Below are 13226 nucleotides of genomic sequence, written 5' to 3' on the forward strand. Positions count from 1 at the left end.
TTATTTTTTTAAAAAAAAGAATTGAACTTGAGCATTATTTTATTCACTTAACTATTTTATCTTCCCTTCTACAAATGAGTTTGTATAATGAATTATGAATGCTAAATCGAGTTTCTAACGCCATTTTTTTTTTTTTGTTCAGAACACCTTGTCCACACTTTTACTGGAAATGGGATAGTTTGGAAATCTGGAAAAAATACTATGTATGTTGATAATTTTAAAAGTAGTTCAAGGTAAACTGTATTTTTTCTTTGAAAATGTCAGTATATATGCATTGTTAAATTTGGACAATGTACTATAACATCAAAGTATTTGATAAAGTGATCCTTTTTCTTTCATTACAATATTTGCCTAAAGCATCTCCTTTGAACATTCACATCTCTTATCAAATGTGGAGATTCCAGGAGCAATAAATCCAGGAACAAACGGGGAATATAAAACTTATTATGTTCCAAGAATGGCAACTCTGCTTCTTTGAATAGAAAATGTATATTTTAGTCCTAGTCAGTATTTCTAAGACGGCTTCTAAGTACTCTGCTTTTTTCCTGCTCTAGTTTTGATGCAGGGGATTGGATCTGGGTTTTCAGAACTAAAGGAACATTCTATCACTGAGCCACAGGCACAGCCTTCAGGTTGGACCGTACATATCTTCAACATTATTTAGTGTATGGGCCTGTACTTGCTCATGTGTATTTGTATGTGCATGTGTATGACAGTGCGCATGTGGTCTGGGGACAACTTCAAGGGAAGTGGGTTCTTTCCTTCTACCACACGGGCTCCAGGGATGAAGCTCAAGTCTATAGATTTGGTGGCAAGCTTCTTTACCCAGTGAGTCACCTCATTGGCCCTTCAAGTGCACTTTGTATTCAATACTAGCTAACCCAGGAGAATATAAATCCTGATACATTCTTTTCATAGGAATTACATATATACAAAAAAATCTATTTTCAGCTGTCAAGAAAGATGATTAATACTGACATATCTGGACATTAAGGTCAGCTATATGCTAACAAAGTGGGAATGGATATAATTTTGTAGACCCTGGTTTCAAGAGAAAAGTTGTCTCCTTTCCTCCTAACTTAGCAGACTACCCAGCCTGTTGGTATAAGTGGTGAGACACAGTGTTGTGTCCACCAGCTTATGAAACGGGTCTGGATGTTTGAGGGCGTCACTCCCTGCATCATTCTGCTGTGAATGTTGACATCTATCCAGAGTGGCATGGTCTGTCTGTGGTAGTTCTTCGGCAGATTGAAGTCAACAGAAGCACTCTTTTCTGGGCTTGACTGCTTCCTCAGAAGAATGCACAGTATTTGGAACGAAGCCACTTTTAACCCCTTCCCATCCATCCTGAATACAAATCTCTCCTTTTTTAATAAGCTCATATATGTCTCTTGTCAGGATTGTAAAGGACTCTTCAACGTTTGTAGCGTCCTTGGCTGAGGTCTCTATGTACTTCATTCCACAGTCTGTTGACAGTTTCTCGGCTTCTTCCCTGGAAACCTGGCGTTGCGAAGCTAGGTCACATTTATGTCCCACCAGTAGAAATATAATCTGAAAAGGCTGTACATGCATCTTTGCTTCTTCTAGCCAATCTTTCACATGTTCAAAAGACCGTCGGTTAGTAATGTCAAACACTAAAAATCCTCCAACTGAGTTGCGGTAATAGGATCGAGTTATTGATCTGAAAAATAAAAAAGGCTGTGTGAGGACAATGCTCTTTCTTACTCCTTTGAATAATGAAACACCAAAACCAAATTCGAAGATACCGTCATGTCATGTAACTAGAATTTAAAAATCCAATATGAAGTATCATAAGTGAAGGAAATATTCTGAGATTAACACATGCCCATTTCGTATGCTGACAGAATATTAAAATAACATTTTCGGATAGATAAGAACTTACGTAGTATATCATCTTGCAGTATCTTATGAGGTTTTATTTTTAAGTATTTGGTAGAAAAGTTATTACAAAATTGAGTTTACAACATATAGACAAACAGAAAACTAGGGATGTAACTCAGTAGAGTGCCTAGCATGCAGGAAGCCCCGAGTTTCCCTAGCACCAAATATGATATGTATGGTGGCACACTCCTGTAATCCCTTCACAGGAGGTGAAGGGAGAAGGATGAGAAGTTCAAGGCTGGGCTGAGAAGCTAACTTAGTTGGTAAAGTGCTTGCCAAGAAAGTATGAAGACCTGAGTTTGGTTCCTAGAATTCATGTAAAAAAAAAAAAGTGTGTGTGTAGTGGCTCAAAATTGTAATCCTAGCATTTGGGAGTGAGGGACAGGCAGACCCCTGGGACTTGCTGTCCAGGCAGCTAGTACACTGAGTGAGTTCTGGGCAAGTGAGAGATGGGATTAAAAAACATAAGGCAGACACCAGGTGGTGGCCCATGCCTTTAGTCTTGGGAGGCAGAAGTATATCTTGAGTTCGAGGCCAGTCTGGTCTACAGAGCTAGCTCTAGGAAGAGCCAGGGCTACTCAAAGAAAACCTGTCTCCAAAAGCCAAAACCAACCAACCAAAAACCAAAACCTTTACCACCTGAGATTGACCTCAGGCCTCCACACTCATCACACACATGTGCATGAGCCCCTGCACACACACAAACAGGTACACATGTATATAACACACACCACATACATACACATATACACACACACACACACACACACACACAAGTCTTCTTTGTCTATCTACATAATGAGTTTGAGGCTAGCCTGAGATACTTGAGACAGAACAAAACAAAACAAAACAAAACCCCAAACAAACAAAAAACCAAACACAAAACAGTGGAGAGGGTGGAAAGGGAGAAGGGTCAGATAGTAAATCAGATCTCTCTCTCTCGTTCTTTCTGAGCTGAGGACTGAACCCAGGGTCTTGTGCTTGCTAGGCAAGTGCTCTACCACTGAGCTAAATCCCCAACTCCAGTAAATTAGATCTTAACAATCTTTCCCATCCTGTGATCCACACTCCCATCTCTCTTTCAATAGTTCAAGAAATGAGAAGCCTCCTCTGCCAGTGACTCCTTTCTCAAATAATTCCACTGAATTGTTAGCACACTGCTACTATATTTACACAAATGCATATAATGTGCTGACTGACTATGTAGGTATGTCTCTGACTCAGTCCATAGTTCCTTGAAGGTCATACATACTTTATACATGTGTCTTACATCATACTGCCTGGTAAATCCTAGATGTCACAGAACGTTTGCTATATAGGACTAAGAATATTTGCTATATAGGACTAACTAATTAAAATGGCGATGGGAAGTACCAAATGCCAAGGACCTCCTGAGGGTCAGAATCCAAGCTGTCAGTGCTCCACACTAGACTCACCTACTTGTCCAAGGCACAGAGACCTCTATGACGGTACAGTGGGAGGCCTTGTACCCTTGTACTCTTTGCATTATCCTCATCCCTGAAGCCACCCACAATAGCTCAGTGACCCAACAGTATGTGTGCCTTTGCTTCTAAGGCAGGGCGCTTGGTTAAGTACTAGCCTAACAGTCATGAGGCCCCAGCTTCAACACCTAACACTGCTAGAAGGAACAAAACAAAGCAAATTTGCTTTCTGAATGCAAAGTGTCTAACCTCTCGCTTTATTCACTCGACTCCCAGTTTTTCCTCAAAATTCCTAGCATATTCCCAAGTGACTCCCCCCCCCCCGTCCCTTCATCCATCTCTCTTTTTTCATAATATTTTTATTGATAATTTGGGAATTTCACATCATGCACCCCAATCACACTCACTTTCTAGTCTTTCTAGGTCCGTTCCCCACCTTTTTGACCTACTCCTCCAAAAGAAATTTAATTTATGTTGCCTGTACACTCACTGGAACATGGTCAAACTCCCAGTAGCCAGCCCTTTAAAGGAAACCAGGTCTTCCCCCAACCCACCAGAAGCCCAAAATTGTGGAGAGCTACATTTCAGCATCCTTACTACTATTTTTAAGAGTTCTCTTCTATGGTTTCCTGTCTAGGTTGTTGCTGTTGTTTGTTGTGGAGGTGGGCTGGGGTTTGTCACCAAAACTTTCGACATCCCTCAGTCTTAACTGTGAATCTGCAGTCATGTATCACACTATAAAAATAGCTTCCTTGCCCCTTACAGTCAGGGGAGCACCGATCATGGACATCCATATGGTCTCCGGAGTCAGCACTTATATAAACCTCAGCATGGTCTCCAGTGGCAGTACAGACCACTGAATATCAACACGGCGCTCTGCTGTAGCACCAACCATAGACACCATCACAGGTCACAGCAGCACAGGCCAAGGACATCAACACGGCCTCTAGGGCTACACCGGCCAAGGACACCAAATATGGCATCCGATGTAGTGGCATTGGAAACTAGAGTGTGTCGCAAAGTTTTTGTTTGGTCTTTGTTTTTTGGTTTTTATCTCTAACAGCTTTACATGCAAATATTCATTGCATTGGTCTGGTTCAAGTGTCTGGTTTCTGACACTCTATAAATATTGGACCATCACTGGGATATCATGCTGTTGCCCAGAGTTGGGATGATCTTGTGGCTACACTGGTTGGGGGGTTGGGGAAGGCAGGTTTTGTGTAAGTTCCAGGCTGCCACATAACCTCCCTGCCTACAGCCCCCACCCCCAACTCTCTGTCTCTCAGCTCAGGCTGCAGTTTCAGCATCTCTAAGCTGGGGCCAGCTGGTGGGCCTAGGACTGCTATATTCAGTGATGATATTCAGTTACACAGGACCAGCTCCTCCACACGCTCCAGCAGCTCATAGATGGAATAGATGTTGGGGTGGACCTACTCAAAGCACTGGGTCTGGGCCCAGATGGCAGCAGAGTTAGCCAGTCCTCCTGGGGCTTCTGCTGGCATCTTTCTATTTGTAACACATGGTTTTCCAAGTCCAGGATGGCCCAAAATTTCTGTGCAGCCCAGCTGTTTCCCTAGGTCAGCCTCCTGAGTGCTAGAATTGTAGGCGTGTACCATCATGCCAAGCTCCAAGAGCAGGAGCACTACAGTACTGTACAGGCGCTGATGAGAAGAAAGATCTCCCACCATCTTTGGCAGGATACAAATAATCTATTTCAATTAAGTCGATGCTGTCTTCTTTAATTCTGTGGGATAATTGATTTGTTATTGTTCTGTCACTTATCTGTATGTGTACATTCAGGCAGATGTGCCGTGCCATAAGATAACTCTAATTAAGGCTATGTTGTTAGGCCAAAACTTCATCAGCACCAAATCTACATTACTTTCTATAACTTACCATTGGTGTGATTTTTATTACATTTATTTACTTAATGTGTGTGTATATATGTGTGTATGTTCCATATGTATTTGGGTATATGCATACCATAGCACACATGAAGATCAAAGCTTTCAAGGGTTGCTTTTCTCTTTTCACTATGTGGGGTTGGGGACTGAACTCAGGCTTGGTTGCAAGTGCCTTTAGCCACTGAGCCATCTCACTGGCTGCGCCAGAGCAATTTTATAAACAAAACTTTTGCGGTTGAAAACTCAATACTGAATGAGTTACCACCCAAAAAGGAAAATTCAATGTTGAAATGTTTGCATGATAATGTGTGTGTAGGTAGATACATCATACATACATACATACATACATACATACATAATACATACATAAGTAAGCATGCCTTACATTATAGGAAACACCATGTTTTCTAGAAACTTGCATTCTTTTTAATCCTAATTTTGTATGATAGAGGTAGAACTAGAGGGAAGAGTTGTGAGACATTCTCTGGCCAGAACGTAAGGGGGATACAGAACTCCCAGAGGACAATATAATGGGACTGGAGTTCAGGTTACAAGCTCTTAGCAGCCCCTTGTCCTTCCCAAAGGAAGGATCCAGGTTTTGTCTGATGTTTTCTATGTCTTTAGGGGTTGAGGATTAAGCCCAAGCCTTCATTAACAAGTATGCACTCTCTCATTGAGCTATATCCTCAGTCCCACTGGTTAGCATGTGAAGGAAGCCTGCAGATCCTTCACAGTTTGAAGGTGACACAGTCTCTCCCACTTTCAAAGGCATCTTCTCTGGCCAGGCCTCAGGAAGACCCCACCCCTAGCCCCTCCCCCAGTTATCCGCTCTAATCCCTGCTGTAAACAAATCCTCTGCTCCTTTGAGACTGTCAGTTCTGGGCCATTCTCCCCAGACTAGAGATTTTAGCAATTGACCTTGTCTCTGTCTCAAGTCCCATCATTCTGCTGATATCCGCAGCTACTCTGGCAGGCTGTTCAACCGCACCTGTTCCTAGATGCTCTCATCTACAGTGACCTAGATTTGGGGGCCCAGTGAGGTGAGATGGTTCAGTGGGTGGAGGTGCTCGCTGCTATGCCTGATGACCTGAGTTCAGTCTCAAGGCCCACATAGTGGAAGAAAGGAGCTTACTCCTGCAAGATGTCCTTTGTCATGTACATGATCCCTGCCCAAATAAGTAAATGTAAAAAAAACAATTGTAACTGCAATTTGAGCTGAGGAGGTGGTTCAGCAGTACATTATTTGAAATCACTATGAATTAATTATGCCCAATCCCAAGTGCCAAGGAGCACTGCTGGGGCTCTTGCATGGCATTCTCTTCCCCTCCCTTCCACTCTATATGCATGCTACTGGATTGCTAATTGCGAGAGGCATCAAGGGTCATGTCCACTTTGTTCACTTTGAATACCCACTGTTCTTCAAGTGCATAGGACAGAATGATCACCCAGTATTTTTGTGAATCAATAAATGGCTGATGTGGTCACGGTCACCAACACAGCTAATGAGGAAATAAGAGACATAACAGAATAATGAAAGCCAGGGCAAAGAGATAAGAGCAGTACAAAAATGTTGTCTAACATGTCATCAATTAGTTTGGCCTCATGCTTTATACAAGAGCAGTTGCTATCAGTATTTGGAGAGGTTGATTAACATAATAGTAGTCAGTGATCTTAGCAAAGTTTCTTGTGGAGACTGACTCTTAAGTTAGAGATGTGTAGATGAGACCAAAGAATGTGAGTTGTAGTAGCTTTTAAAATTAATTAGCTGGACCCAGTGGTGTGCGTCTATAATGACACCACTCGGGAAGCAGAGGCAGGTAGCTCTCTGTGAATTCGGGGCCAACCATGGATACATGTATAGTGAGATCCTATCTCAAAAAAATCATCATCATCATCATCCTTGTATGATGTATATGTATGGGCTTGCTATAGCATGCATGTGAAAGCCAAAGCACAAATCTGAAGATTCAATTCTTTCCTTCCACCCTTAGGTGGAAGGTGTCTTAGGGTTTCATTGCTCTGAAGAGACACCATGACTAAGGCAACTCCAGTAACGGCTAACATTTAATTGGGGCTGGCTTATAGTTTCAGAGGTTCAATCCATTATCATCATGGTGGGAAGCATGGCAACATGCAGGCAGACATGGTGCTGGAGGAGCCCAGAGTTCTACATCTTGATCCACAGGCAGCAGAAATGGGCTGTCATCCACAGGCATCTAGGAGGAGGCTCTCTTCTGCACTGGGAGGAGCCTGAGCATAGGAAACCTCAAAGCCCATGTAGATAGTGATACACTTCCTCCAATAGGCCACACCTCCTCCAATAAGGCTACACCTCCTAACACTGTCACTGACGATGGCCAAGCATTGAAACACATGAATCTATGGGGGTCAAACTATTCAAACCACCACATAGGAGTTCTGGTATTAAACTCAGGTCACCAGGCTTGTATGCTACCTTATAGTTGTATATCTTATGCCCCTGCCAAGAAGAAAGATAGATTTTTTTTTTAATCTTAGAAGATATTTGTATAAAATAATGTACTGCTCTGGCCCATATCTGTGAGACCCAAAAAGTATCATCTTTAATAGGTGAAGTACCTTCAGTTGGTCTTTGCCAGCAGTTCTCAACCCGTGGTCATAACCCCTTTGGGGGTCAAATGACCCTTTCACAGGGGTCGACTAAGATCATAATGGCAGCAAAATTACAGTTACGAAATAGCAACAACAATAATTCTATGGTTGGGGGATCAGCACAACATGAGGAACTGTGTTAAAGGACTGTAGCATTAGGAAGATTGAAAACCACTGGTATCTGCTATAATGAAAGCAACTTTGTCATCTAAGCCATCAGATCTAATGGCATTGGCCTCAAGTGTGCACAGCAGAATGAGATGTTTTATTTAGCCCAGGGAAGACTCCAATAACAATCATAGGAGTGACATTTTGTAACAGAGGCATGTTCTTTGTCAAAGGTTATTACACCTTTGAAAAATAGTTCCTGGCTTATAACCTGGCTTGAAAGAGACTAAATACCCATCTGTAAAGCACCAAATGACTGTGCAACTTGGATGCTCACTGTGAGTAGGGTATTCTTTGATTTACCAGGCTTGACTTTTGTCACTAGACAGACATACAGTGTGTGCACGAGTACATGTGTACACACACATACACACGAGAGAGAGAGAGAGAGAGAGAGAGAGAGAGAGAGAGAGAGAGAGAGAGAGAGAGAGAGATCAAGTTAGTACCAGTCAGCTCCACTTCTTTGGTGAGCTTAAAGATAAATGGGAAAGGGAAACTCCTATTTGGAAAGCTTCTAGTGGCCCAATCATGGTCTACTCTTTCTACAGGATAGATGTGATTTAAGATCCACAGCAATTCATTAGTACAGGCTAAGGGATGGTCATATTAGAAACAAAAGCAAAAACCATGATCAGAGGATTAGTTACAAAGAGGTTTAAGGAATATGTTGATGAACATGTAATGGACACTTGTAGCTTATATGAAAGGTTACCAAAAAGGCTCCTCCATAGAGGAATTCTTGATAATTAGCAAAACAAAATATTCCATTCTGTCATCCTCAGTAAAGGTTTTCAGTCTAGTTTGATTGAAAAGTGGCCTTGGGAGCTGTGCCAGGGCTTGAGGGTCTTCCTCTTACCCTTGGCCTGGGCCATGCATCCCTGTTTGCTACCCACATCTCCATCAACCAGGGATGTGAGAAGTTGGATAGTCTCACTGTCAAGGATTTACCCTGGAATGAGGACATCTGAGTGACCATCCACGAAATCACAGAATGCTTCATTCCTTGCTGAGGTATTTTATATAGCACAATGGTTAAAGCATTCAGTTAATGGTGGTAAAGATGGAAAGGGGACTAATGTCAACAATGGGATTCCAAGAGCTTGACACTATCCCCGAGAGGCAGCTGCTCCTATACAACTGCGGAGGTTCATGAAGATATAAATGTGCCATGGCCAGAGGATGTCACCTGGCAACACTGTGACATGATCTTTCAGAATGTGTTCATTCTAAACTGATGAATAGTACATAAAGTGGGTTTTTTTTCCTCCATGAGTCAAAGTTGCTGTATGGGAAGCTATAGGTGAAGGTTGAGTAAGGGAGCCTTTAATGAGTCACTAAGTCTTTTTTTGCTTTTCAATTTCTTTTTCTTATTTTGACAGTGACTCACGCTGTAGGCAGACTAGGCCTCGAACTCTAGGCAATTCTGCCATCTCCTCCCAAGAACAGGGGATATGAGTTACCATGTTTGGCATGTGAGTCACTAAATACGTTGGGTGCCTTGAATTCTTTTAAATTCTGCTGATAAAGAAGCTTTTGCCGTCAGATGAGGAATGCTTTCACTAGAGAACACCGTAATGCTTCTGAGTTAGCCCAGGCTGCCAACTGGCTCCTCGGAGCTACTTATGGCAGGGAGAGGCAGCACCATCACCTGGGGACTGCAGGCTTCCTGTGGTTCTTCTGCTCAGAGCTCATAGGATCTACTGGTTCTTCTAAACCTGCTTCTCCAGCTTAGGAACGATCTCATCCCATTCTATCACGGCAGCCTGAAAAGTGATCAGAGCAACCATCACTTTTTCCTCTCTATTATGTGTATGGGGTGGGGCATGGGTAATGTGCGCATGAATGCCCACGGAGCTCAGAGGTGTCAGACCCCACCTGGAGCTGAGGCTATAGGCAGTTGTAAGCTGCTAGATGTGGATGCTGGGAATTGAACTCACGTTCTTCAGAAGAACAGCACGTGCTCTTTTTTTTTTTTTTTGTTTGTTTGTTTGTTTGTTTTTCGAGACAGGGTTTCTCTGTGTAGCCCAGCTGTCCTGGAACTCACTCTGTAGACCAGGCTGGCCTTGAACTCAGAGATCTGCCTGCCTCTGCCTCCCAAGTGCTGGGATTAAAGGCGTGCACCACCACGCCCGGCCCAGCATGTGCTCTTAATCACTGATCAATCACTAATCAATCAATTCTCTCTCTCTCTCTCTCCTCTATGTTAGTCAGCCAGACTGTTTGTCACCCTGACAAATACCTGAGAAAAGAAATTTAATGGGGGGCTGGAGAGATGGCTCAGTGGTTAAGAGCACTGACTGTTCTTGCAAAGGTCCTGAGTTCAAATCCCAGCAACCACATGGTGGCTCACAACAATCTGTAGTGGGATCTGATGATCTCTCCTGGTGTGTCTGAAGACTGTCACAGTGTACTCACATACATAAAATATATCTTTAGGCTGGAGAGATGGCTCAGCGGTTAAGAGCACTGACTGTTCTTCCAAAGGTCCTGAGTTCAAATCCCAGAAACCACATGGTGTCTCACAACCATCCGTAATGAGATCTGACGCCCTCTTCAGGTGCATCTGAAGACAGCTACAGTGTACTTAGATATAATAATAAAATAAAATCTTTTTTTAAAAAAAAGATAGAAATTTAAGGGGAGAAAAGATTTATTGTCGCTCATGGTCTCAGAGGCTTACGCCCAAAGTCCCATGATCCCACTGTGTGGGCCTGTGATGAGGACAAGCATCATGGTATGGGGGGTGTGGAGGAGCAGAACTGCTCACCTCAGGATGGGCTGTAGGGATAGAGAAAGAGAGATGAGAGGGCTGTAGGGATAGAGAGGGAGGGATGTGATAGGCAGAGGGGGATGGAGAGACAGAACACACCCATTCCCCAGGGACAAGCATGTTCAGTGACATTTCTCCTAATCACTCGTCACTTCTTCACATCACCATCAAACTGTGACAGCATCTATCAATTAGGTCAGGATTCAGTCTCTTCTCCCAAGCTCATCAGCTGGTGACTAAGTCCCTTTCATACAAGCTTTTGGGGGACATCTCAGACTCAAATTGTCACACATCTTTAATTTTTGGTTTGTTTGGGTTTTCTTTTGTTTTTTTTTGTTTTTTTTTTTTTTGTTTTTTTTTTTTTGAGACAGGGTTTCTCTGTGTAGCCTTGGCTGTCCTGGAACTCACTCTGTAGACCAGGCTGGCCTCGAACTCAGAGATCTGCCTGCCTCTGCCTCCCAAGTGCTGGGATTAAAGGCCTGTGCCATCACTTCCCGGCACATCTTTAATCTTTAAGTGCGTAGTACAGTATTGTTCATTTTAAGGACAATGTTGCTCAGGTCTTCAGGTCTCTAAATCTAGATCTCTCTTGATCACTCTATTTTCTGCTTCCTTAGGTTTGACAAGTTAAATGCTTCTAGAATCATGCATTATACATCCCCTGACATCTCTCTGTCTCTTTCCAACATTCACTGTTTAGCCCAGTCTGGCCTCAGTGCTAGCCTTGGCTTCCAGTGCTGGGATTATAGGTGTTTGCTACCATGTCCAACATGGCTACTTAAAGGGTTTTAGCTGCTGAATTTTCTTTCTTTCTTTCTTTTCCTCCAGCGATAATGTATGCATGAGTAATTGCTAGCAGCCTCAGAGCCCACTTAAATTTATAAAGACTTAATGTTTGATTAATGTAACAAACTGGGAGTGAACCGCTATGGGGAATTTGGAGTCTTTTGGCACAAAGAACAATTATTGAGGTTCTAAAAATATATTAATGATATCTCAAACAGCTACCTAGTTTTTTGGCAAGCACTGAAAAGAAGATGATGTTGCTCTAAGGAGGACAACACCCCACAGGCCCTGGAGTGCCCGGATTTATAGCAGTGACATATATAAATATTTAAATGTAAGTGGCCAGATTAAATAGTGTTTGCATGTCATCTTGAACTTTGCTGGATGGACCTCAGACTCTTTAAAACACTGGGCATCTGCCGACTTGGGTTAAGTGAAGCAGATGCTCCTCCTGGAAATGCCCGCCCTGTGGCTTTGCCAACTGTGAAATCGGCATTTAGAAGCTGAGAGTGCTCTGCTGCTGGAGACGGTTGGCAGCTAGTAGCCCAAGATGCATTAGCCCCCTTTCCAGCCAGCGCGCTGTGCTCCGACTGCCCTTGTGGGGATAGGCATCGTGCTACTGCCTCACTCACCTGCTTCTTTTGCCTTGTGATGCTGGCCCTTAGGACTGCTTACAACAAATGCCTGCCCTCTCGCCTTAGCAGGGCTCAGTCCCTGCCCTTGCCTAGGATTCTGAAACTCAACACTTTGAAGTTAGGCTAGTCTTTCTTCACCCAAACATTAATAATTGCAGCATCTTCTCAATTAAAAAAAAATAATGCTGTGGTTACAAAAGCTCCAAGAAATACTGACAAGAGGCTGGTAGACCCCATTTTCCCTTTGAATATGTCAGTCAATCTACTCCCCTGTGGACATGTTTTATTTCTCTTTCATGACACATCCGCATTTGGTAACAGTGCTTCTTGCCATCCCCAGTATTCTAGTTGCCATTTTTTTTTCTAGTTGCCATTTTTAAAAAAATTTTCCATAGCAGTGGGTACATTCTGACATCCTATGTGATTTTTAGCTTATTTTATAGTTCAACTCCTCCCATTATAAAATTAGGTCCACAGAGCTAGCCATTGTGGTGTATGGCTATAATCCCAAGACTGAGAGGCTGAGGCAGGATAATCACGAGTTCGAAGCCAGCTTTGGCTATGTATTAAGACCCTGCATCTGAACTCAAGTTCTTATGCTTGAACAGCAAGCTCTGCAGTCACTGAGCCAGTTCCCCAGCTCCTAATCCAGTGTTTCGTGGTATCTTCTGCAGAAAAGCAATGCCCAGCTTCTTAGCATTATTGTTTACATAATAAAATGGATTACCAGATACAATTAAATACTACACACATCTGGCAGTCATAACGGCATATAGCTTCTATCCCAAGGTATCTGATGCCTTCTTCTGGCCGCCATGGGCACTATACACATGTGGTACAGAGACGTACATGAGAGAAAGGGGGGGGGAAGAGAGAGAGAGAGAGAGAGAGAGACTTTTTTTTTTTTTTTTTTTTTTTTTTTGGTTTTTCGAGACAGGGTTTCTCTGTGTAGCCCTGGCTGTCCTGGCACTCACTTTGTAGACCAGGC

The 13226-nt window shown here is 42.9% G+C and overlaps 1 protein-coding gene across 1 annotated transcript in view; it reads right to left on the reverse strand.

Moving 5' to 3' along the window:
• Positions 1 to 255: 255 nt before the first annotated feature.
• Rab39a (RAB39A, member RAS oncogene family) overlaps positions 256 to 13226 on the reverse strand; it is a 19692-nt gene continuing 6721 nt past the window's right edge. The window contains exon 2 of the mRNA XM_021171864.2: positions 256 to 1681. Within this exon, the coding sequence (XP_021027523.1) occupies positions 1255 to 1681 (427 nt within the window). The 3' untranslated portion in view covers positions 256 to 1254. The remainder of the gene's footprint in view (positions 1682 to 13226) is intronic.

This window comes from Mus caroli, chromosome 9, assembly GCF_900094665.2.
Source record: "Mus caroli chromosome 9, CAROLI_EIJ_v1.1, whole genome shotgun sequence".
Taxonomy (NCBI): Eukaryota; Metazoa; Chordata; class Mammalia; order Rodentia; family Muridae; genus Mus; species Mus caroli.